Raw genomic sequence first — 15,919 nt, 5'->3', positions numbered from 1 at the left:
GCTTGGGGAAGGGGGGGGTCATGCCCTCAAAGGGGATAGTTGCAGATAAATAGAAACTGCAATAATAGAATATTAGGATTCCAAGACTTTATTACCTGACCACAGGTCTTTTTTCTTTCAGGCAATGAATGAGACTATGGCGTCCAATGTCCAGAAGAATAAGTTTTTGATTGATGGCTTTCCTCGAAATGAAGACAACCTGCAGGGCTGGAATAAGCAAATGGAAGACAATGCAGTTGTGTCTTTTGTGCTCTTTTTTGACTGCGATAATGAGGTACTGCACAAATGAGTCGTGTGGATTACTTGCCAGTCTGTATACTGATACCTGAAACCCCCAGTGGGTGTTCTGTTTGTATAGATGGTTTATGCAGTCTCAAAATGCCACATTATGGGGGCGTCAAACTATTTTGAAGTGCAGTAACCATACAACCGTTGCAGAAAACGAAGTGGAATTTACGATATTTGGTCATCCGAGGAAGCCATGTGTGCCTCTTTCATGAGTCCCACGGAGGCTTAAGAAAACTGATTCCTAATTTACCTACAATAATACCAGGTGACGGAGGTATCAGCCCGCAAGGGCCCTCCAGCCTGCTGTTTTATTATTGTTTTCAGCATTTTACACCTTTCTTGGATTCTGGAATTACCCTACCACCCCCAGCTATCTCAAGGTCCTTTGTGAGTTTGTATGTTGTTTCTTTGCTGCCCACCACCTTTAAAACCTGCTTCGATTCTGACATTACCCTAGCACCAAGAGTGTAACATAGGCCCCTGCAGCCCATACAGCACAGCCCTTCCAACCCTTCGTGGGCCCCAATTCATCCCAAAGCTAATGACTGTTTGGGAGATGTGAGAAATTAGAGGGGGGTCCTACACCTTCTACAGAGCAGGCCATCATTTTGTGTTACACCACTGCCTAGCACCCCAATAATTCATGTGCATTATACGTTTTTATGTTTTCTTTGTTGCCCACTAGTTTCATGCTCTGCCTTCTCACACACACACACCATGAAGTTTCCCTCCTGCACCATGTCGAAGAGCTCCTCTGTGTAGTGTTACTAACATTAAAGCATCTGCACACTGCCTAAACACCAAATAAAGGCTTGTTCATACTGAGTTTCTACAAGAGTTTTTATGTGGTTAGGGTGCATTTTGTACACCAGTTTCACCTTCATGGGTGAGACTACATACTGTAATGAATGGAATTGTCATCCCAGAGGGAATTTTTCAGACCAGTGTTAGACCATTCATGGGCCCATCCTGGTATGGGGCTTTTTCACTTCCGGCACCTCGCATCTCTGGCTAGAGGAGTCTTATGAAAGCACCTCCCATTAGTATTTGAAAAAATGTAAACATGTTAACAAAATATTTATGTATATATCGTGTAGGAGAAGGTTTACAACATGGAGGCCACTTACCTCTGCCCAACCCCTATCTGCCATTCTTTCCTAAACTACGAGAAGATTTCTGGGATAATAACGACAAAAAATTTTAGGGTAAAAACAGAAGCCATGGTGGATGTGGGAGGATTACAGCGATGCTCTTAGATTTCAGTGTTTGAAAGTCACTATCATATGTTGCTTGTGTCCAAGCTTCTGAGGAGGGATATGTCCTAGAATCAATTGCTGCATCCAATTTTATTGGTGAGGCTATTACTCACTGTAGAAGTTCGAGTCTTGGTCATTGACACAGGTTGAAGTTGTTTAACTTATTTCCTTATATGTTTGTATCCTCATTACTTCAAGAAGTCACAGTTTTTTTTTTTTTTTTACTTAGCTGCCCACTGTCTACGTATTTTGAGTTAGCTTGTTAACTTGTATGTTGTTGGCTGGATTTCTCCTGCAGAGTTTTTCATGTAACTAGTTGAAGGGTTGTCTCTGTAGACCTAGCTGCTTTCTCAGCAGATTGGATAGTTTATTCACAATCATGTGAGCAGATCGATACTCATCTGGGTCATATAATATTGGAACTGCTCGCTTTATAATAAAAAAAATCATGTAAAACAAACTAGGGAAATGTGTATGTGATCTAGCAACCGCTTATCTTTTTAGATTGTGTTAATGTCCCTGAAGTTACCTATTTTTTGTTTTTAAGAATTGCTTCTCAAACCATACTGCTGCTGTAAAAACACGCTAGGTGGATTGAAGTTAATTCTTCTTTTTAAAAAAAAAGTTTTAAGCCATTAGTACGATACCTTACAAAACATTAAAAGAAAAGAAGAGCTTTTTCTTAACACATAATAAGATTGATATAATACTCAATGAGGGAGAAAAAGAAACTAAGGGCACATGACATTGAAGGATTACAACAATTCATACTATTACACAATACAATACTGAAAAAATGAAGATAGGTTTATGACTAAACCCATTGCAGACTAGACCAAACCCTATTAAACCTGTGGCGAGCGAAAGGGCCTCTGACTTTAGCTAAAGCTAGCTCGGATTCAAAGACCTGTCTGAGTAATGCCTAAAACTCCTTAACATTTAGACTGACAGGGTTTATCCATGATCTAGCGATACACAGACGAGCACAAACTATGATAATAGAGAATAATGCCCTCTCAGAGTTAATGACCTTGTGCTTAAATTCCAAGGAACATTTCCTTTTCAGTAGGCTGAAACGGGCGACCAAATTGTGTCAGTAGGCTGAAACTGGCGACCAAATTGTGTTGATAATGTTGTGCATAAGTCTTTCCAAAATAGCCTAAGCAAAGGACAATCCAAAAGCATGTGATTTAGATCTGCAGCCTAGAGATTACATTTGGGACAGTGCGACTTACAAAGAGATCGGGGTGTTGCCCACTTTGAAATGAGCGTAGGGGTATAGTACAGCATAAAAACAGTCTTGTGGTGTTGCAGCTTTGGGTTAATGGAGGCTACTGCTCTATCTAAGATGTCTAATGACTCCTGCGCTTCTACTGTTGTGACATTAGTATTCTAGAGCTGACTTAATTTTAGAGATTTGTGCAGGTTATCGTGATTAGCTGATGCGATGAGTTTCCGATAAACTGCACCAATCACGCCTCTACCAGAATTCTCATATATGCCCTCCAATATATCTGATGTATATGGGTTGGTTAACACTCTTTGCCCCTTTAAGAAATAATCTCTAATCTGCAAATATTTAAAGAAGGAGCAGTATGGAAGCCTGAACTTGTCTTTGAGTGCTGTAAAGAACTAAAACCCTGATTATCATATAAATGTCCCAGTCTGTTGATGGCAGCGGACAACCAGATTCTTCCAGCAGGATCCTGAAATATATCAGCCAGAATAGGGTTTCCCAATAAAACAGTATGACAATGCAGTAGAGGCCAAGAACATTTCTTGCAGATATCGTGCTAGATCCGGGTTATTTCCCTAATCACCTTGAATTTGACTCGCTTGTAGTAGTTAAGGTCAGAGGTCTTCTAGAGAGTGAATCCTATCGGCCCATAAGCTAATTGATAGGCCAATGAAGATAGTCCTGCTTCCAGCCCATTCAGCAAGCTCCGCATCTACCCACCAAATGCAGCCCAAAATTGAACTTAAAGTCTGGAAGCCTAAAGCCACCTTGTTGATGAGATAATTTGATGAGGCTAAGAGCCCTTCTGGTGCATTTGTAACCTCAAATACGACTGCCTATTGTACTTTCGAAGCGCTTGAAAAAAGAATGTGGGACACGGAGAGGAATTGAGAGAAAGAGGTATAAAAACGTAGGCAAAATATTCATTTTAATTAAATTACACCTGCCAAGAATGATGAGGAAGCCGATGCCAACTGCGCAGTTTGGCCGTGACAGATTTAGGGAGTGGTTCATAATTAAGGGCAATGAGCTCCTCTACCCAACTGGTAAGACAAATACCTAAATATATCGCCTCATTAGTAACCCCAGAGATGCTGGCAATACATCAGAATGAAAATTGAGGAATGTCTGCGTTTTAGCTAAATTCAGCTTCTAGCTGGAGAAAGAGCCGAAATGTTCAGTCTATCCTGTTATATGGATTAACGCTGCAACAGGATTAACGATGGAGACAAGAATATCGTCCGCATATGCGGTAAACTTTAATTCTATATTTTTCAGCTTGACCCGGGTAATCCCAGTATTCTGCGTAAGATGTCTTATAAAGGGCTCAATCTAAAGTGAAAAAGCAAGGGGGAGAGTGGGCAGTCTTGGCGAGTGCCCCTCTGGACAGGGAATTGATTAGATAAAAGGCTGTTCACCTTAACGACTGCAACCGGTTTATTGTACAATTTCTGAACAAGAGAGATGAACTGGGTCCCCAGTCCGTATCCGACATTGTCCCCCAGAGTGACTCCCAGGCCACCCTGTCAAAAGCCTTCTCGGCATCCAGCATGATCATACCGATCTGTGTTTTTCATTTGCTGGATACGTCAAAGGCTGCTATACCAGTATTAATGTGAGATGCAGTGTCTCCACCGGTGAACAAACCTGGGTTGAGCGCAGAACCAAACTGATGAACATTGGGGGCCAGACGTGCAGCTAGAATTTTGGAAAATATTTTTGCATCAGAGTTAATGAAAGAAATGGGACGATAGGAGCCTCTATCTTACAAAGAGTTTCCCTTATTGAGAAACACCGTGATAATAGTAAAACTCCAAGAAGCAGGAGCTTCCCTTCCATTAGCAATATGTTATTAATTCCGTAAACTCCGATACCAATATTTCAACAGAAACTTTATAGAATTCTAATGGGATAGCATCCTCATCTGCAGCTTTACCCGAAGGCAGAGGCCTTAATTGCACCCTCCACCGACAATGTCGTGTTGTAGTATAGCAAATTCATCAACTTAGTTGTGGAAGATGACTCTCTTGCAAATAGTCTTGGAGCCTACTCTCATTTGAAACTGAGTCGCCATAAAGGTTACCATAAAAGGCTCCGAATTGCTCTGATATCTCGGACGAATGAGTGTAAAGCAGCTCCCCCTCCCCCTTTATTGTTTTAATATAAGATTTGGACTTCGTTTCTGAAATCTGTGAAGCCAATAGCCGACCAACCCTCTTCCCCATACTCGTACTGCATTGCTTTAAATTAGTGAACATTAGCTATTTTCTCAGTAAGCCTTCTATTCAACACAGACCGTTTATCTAAAAGCTGCAAGTCGAGCTTGCGTTCTGTTGTATCCCCAGCCATGACTGCCTGTGCATTCAGCCGCTCTAATTCGAGACAGTCATGATGATTTTGTTCCGACTCTTGGGATAAACGTCTGTCTGGGCCAAAATAAACTGCAGGGTCGTCCCTCTTTTGAAAGCTTATATACAGTCCCAGACTATGTGGGCTGGTGCAGTGCCCTTTTTTTATTACCTAAATATTCACCCAGCGCTGCTCTAAGATGGATACAATACTCTAGGTTATTTATTAAGTGCTGAGAAAATGAAAGGCCGTAGAGGACCCCTTACAGTCATTTTTTTCCGTAATGTTAACGCAAGGGGATTGTGATCAGATGTTACTTTAGGACAGATTTCAAAATGTGCATTCTCCAAAATAGATCTCTTGGCTAGTATGTCAATGCGTAAATAATGTTTATGCGTATTGGAGCAAAACGTGAATCCTGGCAGCGCAGGACAGAGCGTCCTCCAAACATTTTCTAGTTGATGAACATGCATAAGATCAAGAATATCTTCTAGAGTTCTACGCATTCTAACCGGAGTTATTCTATTGGTAATATCTATCTTCTGATCCATAAAGTAGTTCAAGTCCCCCGTGACAATCAGATCGCCGTCCCACCCCAATTTTCAGTACTCAAAAAATAAAATATGTCAGGGCTATCAATGTTGAGACCATACACCAAACATGCAGTGAATGTATGCCCAAAGGTCAGCAACTGCACTATTGCCCATCTCCCGTTGGAATCTGCCAAGGTTCGCAATACAGTAGCATGCAGATTCTTTAACTTCAATGAAGCAACCCCGCGTATCTCAACAGACTAGGAGGAATAAACTAAGACATCAAACCCTAATTGGTTCAACATAGACCTATCATTATAGGCTTGGTGGGTTTCAGTTAAGCAGAGTATCTGTGGCTTAAAGGCACAATAATTCCTCACGGACTAGTTGCAAGTTCTTCCCATGGTTAAGTCCCGCAACGTTCCAGCACATAAACTTTAACTGAGACATACCTTTATCTTTCCTCTGCTGCAACCCCCTTTACTCCCCCCTTTACTCTGCCCTTTGCTCTGCCCTTTGCCATGTGTCAACTAAATATAACATTCCTACTATTCTGGGGCGATTTACCCCCACCAACCCATCCCTGTGCATAGCAAAGTCATAACTGAGTACTAAACTCTGATGATGTAAACCTCAAACCCAAATAGACCCACCCCCCAATTCTTACAGAAAGAAATCATCCCCTTCCTCTGCTATCGTTGACTGACAGGCTGCGGGGAGCTACCGCCGAACCCACAACCCTCCCTCCCCCTAACCGCCCAGACCCCAAAATTAAACCACTGCCGTGCAAAGAAAGAGGAGCGAAATTTTGCATTTGCAAGAGAGAAACAGGAGGGCGTGAAAAAGAGTCCATTGAAATCCGTGCAGTCCACCAAAATGCCCCCTCAAAAAGTCCTCTTTGTTGCTGTTGTCCCTTGGCAGAAAACCGAAAAAACCCTGCCCCCACCCCTAGGTCGGTCTGCAAGATTCCCATCTAGTAAGAGCCGCCTTTACATCCTTTTCTGTATGAAAAAAGTACGACCAGCCATCTTTAAGTGCCTTTAGTTTAGCAGGTTCTTGCAATAATACCTGTGTACACACTAATTTAAGTGGGTCTATAAGCTGCCGAAGCCGCCAACGCTGGTCCATAGTGGCCTTGCAGAGAACAGACTTACAAAATATAGACAATGAGTTCAATTTGATGGGGGTAGTGGGACGGGCTTTAAGATATATTACTTGTCAGAGCAAAAAATTGCAAATGTGTACCAATATAGGGCGAGGATGCGGTAGCCTGCCCTAGAGCTGTCATGGGGTGAGGGAAGGCAGTCGGTGCGCCCACTGTACATGAGAGTCCATTTCTCAGTCGCTCAAGTCAGGGAAAGCTGACTATATAGGTCCTAGGGTCTGAACCCTCCACCCCCACCCCCTCTTTAAGTTGTTTTGCCGCTGCTATTTCTCCATGTTCTCAACCGTAGCTCGTAAGACCATTATCAGAGCCTCTTAATTTTTAACAAATCCAGCAGCAGAAGCACTAGGTTCTTCCATCTCTTTAACCTGCTGCTGCAGAACGGAGACATCTGAAGTAAGTGAGGCAAAATGTGCATGTGATCTAGCAACCAGTTCTCTTTTTAGATTGTGTTAATTTCCCTGAAGTCGCATATTTTGTGTTTTTAAGAATTGCTTCTCAAACCATGCTGCTGCTGTAACATGTTAGGTGGATTGAAGTTCATTCTTCATTTTAATACATAGCCATTTAGGCCAAAGTAATGTTTCTGGCTCTCCCATTCACATTTTCTCCTGCTCTGGATTCACCAACTGCCTAAAAGTAGGTCCAGGGCCTTGGAGTTAATGTTGATACTGATTTAGTGATTTCCCCCTAAATCAATAATGTGGTCACTTAGCTGTCTGTCCAACCACCATTTAAGACTTCTGAATGGGATTCTCTCTGTCACTCTGAGCCCCCCCCCCCCCCAACCACAGTTAACCGCAGGATTACCATAAATATCACAGTAATCTTGTCACACCCGAATCGTTGCATTGATTCCAATATATGCTGATATCTATGCTGCAGTTCTGTTCAAACCGCATATGTTATGTAACCAAACAGCCCCCCCACTCCCTTGACCTGGGAGTTCAAACCTAGTCCTCAATGGCCTTCAAGACTCTATAGTTGCCAATGAAACAACTATATAGAGAGCTTGGTCCCAGTGAGCTAACCAGGCTACAGATATTTTACCGACCTAACCAGCACCTAAACCTTCTGTCCCTCCTTTAGCGAAAGTATTGTCATGTTGTTCCTACAAATCTATATAGGATCTGCGCGTTTAGACAACATAAACCAAGAGTTTAGTGTCTAGACTGATTCTTGGCACTCCCAAAGGATATGTTAGTCTGTAGAGCTAGCTCACTATAAGCCCCCTCAACCTTCCCAAGGAGCGAAAAGGTTTTGGGAACTATCGAACATTATTACCCTGTCCCCTCCGGGATCGTGGAAACAGTATAGTACTTTTAGCTTAATCACTCTTGCTCACTTTGTCTCGGAGAGATGCACAGAATAATTGATGGGGACGTTTAAAAAAAGTATTTATTGAACCAGCGTCATTCTAGTATAAAATACGTGTTCTGCAACAACCATTAACAGAAACAGACCTACGATTATAAGCACCAACAGAGTAAATAAAAGGTAGAATTCTATTATGGTGCTAAAACAATGAATATATGCAGGTATGTAGATACATGGCAGTAATCATGAGTATTCCTACGATGCAAGCCCTAACTAGATGTACCTAAGTGTACCTAGGATGTATGTAGGTGTATAGCCAAGAATCCTCTTAGGAAAGAGCCAACCTTATTACCTGATGGTAAAGAACGAAGGACCCTGTCTTGGTCTCGAGTTTGACACCCCGCAAGGGATGTCAGGCCACTGCGTGCTGGAGCGTCTGCGTGCATGGACTATTGCTTCTTGTGTTAGGGTGGAAGCCTCTCCTCTGGTTTGCCCGGTGAAGATGTGGTACTTATATACCAGAAAGGTACCCTCGGGTTCTACCTAGATGTGTCAAGGTACTGTGGGCCTGTCTGCAAAGGATGATGATAGTGGTGAGTTTTGTACAGAGTTGTTAGACAGAAGATGGTAAACCTGCTGTGATACTAAGAATCCTCATGCATAATAAATTAGGCTAGTTTTCGAAGAAAACCACCCATTTATTCGGCACCAAACTAGGTAAAAGTTCCGCACCGGAGCAGTTATGTAGAGCAAGGTAGGACAAATGTAGGTAAAAGGTCATGCATCCACCTAGGCCTATATTGGGGTAAGTTGGGGCTCATACCAGAATAAGTATTTTGCTAGTGTATCTTCCCTGCTGATGTTACTTTTTGCCCCCTCCTATTTATTTATTTCTTAAATCCAAACATGAACTTCTGGAAAGGACTGAAGATCAACCGGTTTATCTCTGAATTCAAACTTAAGACGATTGTACTGATCCACTTGCCGGAAAAATATTCCTCCCATCCAGCAGCGTATGGATCTAAACAGCCAGTATCATGAGTGTGGCATTAAAATTCCATCTAACATGAATCAGCCTATATTGGAATCATAATGTGAGGTTCTGACATAAAGGACTTGAAGTGTTGAATCGAGAAAAAAATATACAACATTATGATGGTCTTATTGTAAAGTAATACAAGTGGTATCTAAAGCTTAGAACTTAACGAAATAGCATGTCATTAGAGATGAACAAAGACAATTGTGAATTGTGCATTGAAAAGCAATATAAAACTATAGTGGTGTTTTGGTTGGGGAACTAGAGCAGGTATGCAGTGAGGAAATGTACAGAGAAGGGCCCCAGAGATCCTTCTCTTCCTCCTACATGGTTTTCAGCATTGCCTTGATTATCTAAGTTGTATGTCATTCGTGTAGATGTTCATCTTTGCATGGTTAAAACCAATGATAAAATGTTGCTTCAAAAGTACAAAAAATACCCTGGTGCCCAAATTATGCATTTCTAACTTGCATCTAAATATGTAATGTGTTCACTTATTGCCAATATTCTTTGTCTGTGCTAGAATTGAGTTTGTCTTGGGTGGCTTGTGACTAAATATGAGTATCCCAATCTAAAAACTTTAATTCCTGCTGTTTTTCAAATTTAAATGCGATATTAATATTAAGTGCCTTTGAAAGTAGGACTTTTGTACTGTTATGACATGAGTTGTCTTTTACAATACATTCCTTGTTTGTTGCTAGACCTGTATTGATCGTTGTCTGGAGCGAGGAAAAAGCAGCGGAAGGACTGACGACAATCGAGAGAGCCTAGAAAAGAGGTAAACCAGTAACTTAAATGCCTAGTAGAGGCATCCAATTTTTCTTCATTTTCTAATGAAATGTTATTTTGTCCATAGAATCCAAACCTATCTGCGGTCAACAAAGCCCATTATTGACCAATACGAAAAGAACGGTAAAGTCAAGAAGGTGGATGCTTCCAAATCAGTGGATGAGGCAAGTTTGGTGTTTTAACTCCTTGACAGCATTTGGGGGTGTTTTTTTTTTTTTTTAATTAATCAAAGCTGTAAAAAATGTTAGTCTAAAACCATTTTATTGATACTGGAGTACTCCCACAGACTTGTGCAGTCAGTTTTGTGGAGTTTATTTGTTTTTTGGTTTACTGTTAGAAGTCTGGATCACACTATATGTGACCTCCAAAAGAACACAAATGTATTGAAAGAAGAATTAAAATTTCTTAGTTGACATGAAGGAAAGTTTCAGTTCTATTAAGGACACAGAGGCAATGAATATGCTCTACTTTGTTTATTTTACTTTCCAACAGTGTTCCACTTTACTAAATAAAAAAATATCTTTCCCATAGTCAACAGGGGAAAGGTCAACAAAGGTGAACCAATCAACAATTCGGGGAGACCACAAAGGCAGAAAGCTTCTGGGTAACTTCCTCTTTCTTGACTGCGACTCTTTTCCATATCACAAAACTCCTTTAGTCTGCTTTAGATGCTTATGAACCTACAAGAATTCAGATAAAGACGGATGAACCTGAACTTGTGAAAGCCGTGCAGCCAAAATATAACGGGGCAAGCAAAATAAAGCACATGTAGACAAAGCTGTATTACTATGCTGCTTCAGCAGAGAAAACATGAGTCAATATAGAACTCTTATGAAAAACCAAAAAAGGAAATTTAAGGCTATACTTGGGCTGTACGAGGAGCTGGGACACCACAACCATGAGCACCCTTTGATCCTGGGTTGAGAATGTGGCAGAGTCTCAGGAACTCCAGGCGGGAATAATCCTCGCCTCTGTGTCCTTAATGGAACTAAAACTTTCCTCCATGTCTACTAGGACATTTTTCATTCTATGTGAGGATTATGTTCGTTCAAAGCTTGTCCACCACCAGGAAAAAAAATAGGATCTCTTGAACATGGAATCCTAAGACCAGTCTGCAGCATTAATAATGTCCTCTAGGTGAGCCCCCAGGAGAACGACTTAGAGGCCATTTCACCTCTGACCGAGTGAGCCCCAAAGTACGAGACATCAATGCCCGCTTCTTGCATGACCCATCTGATCCAACTGGGGAGGGTAAAGACACGTCCAGAAACTTCCAAAGCTCGTACATCGGACACTCTCCTACATGAAACTAGACATGTGCAAGCTATGCTGACAATGCCGTCTGAGACAAACATTTGTATGATTGCCACCTCTTAAAAAGAGAGAAAACCTTGTTAACATCCCACAATTTGGAATATTTGAGTTGCGGGGGCAGTGACAGGAAAATCCCTCTTGTCAGCTTACATATGGAAGGGTGTTGGTCCACTGCAGCTCCTTGGGTGAGGGCATGGCCCGCAGAGATTGCTGACCTATAAGAGTTTATTGTACGGTAGGCCAACCCCTTATATGTCAAAGAAGCCAGAAAATTCATGATGTAGACCATCTTGCACCCCATGGGATCCTGATAGTTCCGAAGACACCAACCAACCCATCGGGACCAAGCTGACCTGTACTATTTATTTGTGCTGTCTGCCCAGGCTGCTGCCAAGATTCTTTCACCCTCATGTGAAAGGCGTTGCAGTCTCCAACGTTGCCTGAAATCCGCCAGGCCATGAAGGGCATCCGACCCTGAAGGACCAGGGGATGGGGACCACCCTGAAGGTCCCAGAGGGTACCCAGATTTGGTGGTAGAAGGATTGGAGAATCCCAGGAAAGTTCCAGAAGAACTCGAAACCACACTTGAGGGATCCAATAAGGCGTGATCAAAACCACCCTCGCCTGTTTGCGAATCTGGGCTGAGAAGTGCATGTTCATGGCGAATGATTGGAAAGTGTAACGTTCTTTGGCAACTTGCCTTGGAGAAAGGCATCTGTCGCTGCCACCCTAGGGTCTGGCTTTCAGGTGAAATATTTGGGGAGTTGATGATTGAGGCGGGAAGCGGAAAGATCCCAAAAGTGATTGCATTCGCCGAAAGGCTCGAGGTTCTAACTGCCAAAGGCTCATGTCCGACCATGCCCTGAAGCACCAATCCGCAATCATGTTGGATGCTCCCGGAAGGTACTCCACTGTTACTGAGACTCTGTGGTGGAGAGAGAACGTCCATAACTCTCTGGCCAGGTCCACTAAAACTTTCAATTTGGTACCCCCAGATGGTTTATGTAGCGAACTGCCGACAAGTTGTCCATCTTGAGGAGGACACTGCAGCTGACCCTGTCCTTCATCCAACACTTGATGGCGAAGAAACATGCTATCTGCTACAAACAGTTGATGTTCATCTGCAGACCATTTTCCTCCTGTAAAGGAGTCCCCGCAGCGCGCTCCCCAGCATGACTCGCTGGTGACCGATTTTATAACCATATATGGGCCTGAACCAAACATGGCCCACCCTTCTACGCCTCCATGTGATCCAACCACCACCTCCTCTCCATTCTCACTTCCTCTGTGAGCGGGACCTGCCCAGAATATTGCAGACCCTTTCGCAGGTGGAATGCCTTGAGGGGCTGTAGGGCTCTGTATTGGAGAGGGCCCGGCAATACCGCCTGTATGGAGGATGACTGAAGACCCACCACCCTAGCAATCTGCCGTAGAGATGTCTTGGGCCTGGATAGAGTTCTCTGTAACTCCCTCCAAATTTTGTATACCTTCCAGGTAGGTAGGCACAAGGGCACCGAATCTATGATGAACCAGAGGAAGGTGGTCCTCTTTGCCCAGGTCAACAGAGACCTTTTGTCATTTATTACAAATCCCAAGCTCTACAGTAGGTCCACTGCCGACTGGAGTTGTTCCATCAACCAACAATAGGGGTTATGCCCAAATTACTCTCCTATACATGAGCAAAATACATCAAAAGATGTGGGAAAAATAACAGGTAGTACAGAGGGATCGCTTCAATATTTATTCTCATACAGAGATTGACTAATAACCCTGATGTTTCAATTTTTTTTAACAATTATATACATCAATCACAATAACATATATATGTATCCAAAGACAGAATGGGGCACAAGAAGAAAATGCTAAAAAAAGACTTAACAACAATGAACAACCCTAGTTTGCATTCATCCTATTTACATACATTATACAAAATATATATATATACATCACATCTACAATATCTACAAAACATATATAAAACATATATACCCTAAGACAAATATAAGAAACTATCACCGTGTGCACTGTTACATCAAAGTGCTACACTTCTAGGAAGTCCTACACAGCGCCAAAAGTATATCACTCCAAACAAATTTTTTCTAGAGGTGCCTATATTGGAATATAAACCAATTTAATCTTTATTATGGACTCCTTCATAGAATGTCGACGCAGTCTCGTTTCAGCCACTCGTTTCTATGGGCTTCATCAGGACATGGGCATACACTTAAACCAAAAGTGCGGACACACTCACAGATCCCAAGTAGTACAGGGACCAAATAAACTGGGTACTCAATCCACGGGTACCTCAGGGAACAAATCCCTTTCGTGCCCACTACGTAATTTCTTCGTAATGAAAAACGGTCGCTCCCAGCTGGAAATGGATCTCGTGTCGCTCTTCTCTTTCTCAAAAAAGGGGAATCCAGGGTGTCTCTGGGTCTTCTCCTCACACGGTATTCATGGAAGCCGCCATAGGAACACTATATGGCGCATTGCGCCCAACCCAAAACCAATTCGGGGGAGAGAGGGTATTTGAGGCCTTAGCCTCTTCAGCCAGGTCTTAGATTTTGTTGATGGGGCCACAGACGTTCAGGAGCTTACCATGGCAGGCCTCCCAGGACATATCTATCCCTTTCTTGAGGTCACAGACCTATTTCTGTAAAAACTTGGCCATTCCGCCATCTTGCTCAAGGGAGAGGGGTGGGGACTGTGAGTAGTTGGCCAGGTATATGATGTTCACTATTCTAGTGAGCACCTTGCACCAGTCCAAACAACCCTTATGGTGATGGTTGTAAAGTCAACCTTATAGACCAGCTATCCTAGGGGTAGCATGGACAAAAGCAGTCTTAGGCTAAACTCCAGAGGGCATGTGAAGCCAGCTGTTTTACCATATGCAAACCTTTTAATACCAAGTGAAAGGACACCACACAGGTTATATATTCAAAATCTATATGTATTTATTTCTAAATAGATCCCCTTAACTCTTTATGAGCACAGGAGCACAAGCGTATAACAAGTAACTTAATATAACATACAAAAGGTGCACAAATATGGATAGGCCCTGGTGGGCCTTAACCACATCAATGCTGATGGTATTCCCCTCCTGTGCTGAGATTTGTTGATTCCCATGTTTCATGACGAGCTGGGCTCGTCATGAGCGTGCGAGGAGGCTACCTCATGACGAGCCCAGCTCGTCATGAGCGTGGAAGGGGTTAAAACCATATACTAAAATAGTAGTATAAGAACCACGTCACGAACAATGGTAAGGACTAGGGCCTTGGGAATCGCTGGGGCTACACTGGACTAACAGCAGTTAGGACGTAGGAGGCCCACAGGATTCGGGTGCAGTGTCTAAATGCACACGCGTGCACCAATAGAAGTCAATGGGTGCCTAAAGTTAGAAAGTTGCAGATTTGGAAGCCTTCCGACTGGACTAGAACTTATCTACTTTAAACTAGGACACTAGGGATGTAAATCTCTACAGGAGCACCTCAGTACTCTCGTTACCTCACCCACAGGAAGCGGGTGCATAGGTGTCAAAGTGTGTCCGGTTTCGTCGTGGAGTTCTATGGAGCCTTGGAGAAAAGATGCTGCAGGCGACCAGGAGAGAAGAGTGCGGTTGAATCCTAGGGTGGATCGAAGATGTACAGTACCTGAAAGCAGAGGGGACAGAGTCTGGGTCACTAGCCAGTGACCAGGAAGGAACCAGCAAGGAACCAGGCGATGTCTGGTTGTGATCAGGTGATGTCGTGAAGCTTGTCTCCGCTGTCACGTGGACCAGGAGGTGTCGACGACGACCAGGTGCTGGGCACGGACTGCCCACGAAGGCTCTCGCTGTCACCGGTGTCGGATCTCGATTCGGAGTCAACAGGCCTTGACAAATGCAACCCACGCAGGAATCAAAGATGGCTTCTGGATCAGACCAGCAAGGTTTGATGGGCTGCTCCTTTTCAGGGGAGCAAGGGCCAGTCTGGAGCAACCAGACCAGCGTTGAAAATTCGAAGGTTCGTCGTCACAGAGGCCACTAGCCAACGGGCAAATGACCGGACAGACGCGCCGAGCAGGAAAATGCAAAAGGGCCCCACGCAGCACTCGGTGAGTGTGGAGAGGTGATCTTCGGTGCAATTGATGCTCGGGCCTGGGGCTTCTCAATCCCCAATGCACAGCTTCGAGGGTGCCTCAGGAGCTGCACAGAAAGCACTTCGCTGGCTTTCCAAGATGGCCGGTCCCACGTCTCTCGTCGCCTCCACGGGTCTCAGCTTTGCTGTGGCTGTGGATCGGGCTGTTGGATGTCTGGAAGTCCGGTTCTTGACGGTCTGTCGTTCGAGCTCCGGCGGGAGCAACAACAAAGCAAACCTTTGAGCGCTGGATGGTGCCTGCTTGCATAGGGTGGTCACTCCTTGACCACAAGGGAGATTCTTCAGTCTTCTACGTCGAGTAGGATGTCGAAGGGTCCAGAGTTTCGTATCAGAGTTTCAGTCAGGATTATCTAAAGTCTTGGGACACAGCTCCTACCTTTATTCCAAATCAAGGGGCTGGATTACCTGCTAGGTCCCTCCTATGGGTGGGACCCAGGAAGGGGGTGGTTACACCCCTTTCCCTTTGTCCAGTTTCGCGCCAGAGCTGGGGCTGGAGTGC

At 43.6% G+C, this 15,919-nt stretch overlaps 1 protein-coding gene across 1 annotated transcript in view; it reads left to right on the top strand.

Moving 5' to 3' along the window:
- The window catches only part of CMPK1 (cytidine/uridine monophosphate kinase 1), a 99,779-nt gene that overhangs the window by 60,143 nt on the left and 23,717 nt on the right, over nt 1–15,919 (top strand). The window contains exons 3-5 of the mRNA XM_078671508.1: nt 122–274; nt 9,883–9,959; nt 10,038–10,134. Coding sequence (XP_078527634.1) covers nt 122–274; nt 9,883–9,959; nt 10,038–10,134 — 327 coding nt within the window. The remainder of the gene's footprint in view (nt 1–121; nt 275–9,882; nt 9,960–10,037; nt 10,135–15,919) is intronic.

Source organism: Lissotriton helveticus, chromosome 1_2 (assembly GCF_964261635.1).
Source record: "Lissotriton helveticus chromosome 1_2, aLisHel1.1, whole genome shotgun sequence".
Taxonomy (NCBI): Eukaryota; Metazoa; Chordata; class Amphibia; order Caudata; family Salamandridae; genus Lissotriton; species Lissotriton helveticus.
Note: the sequence above shows the minus strand (reverse complement) of the source record. Positions and strands in the feature narration are given on the sequence as shown.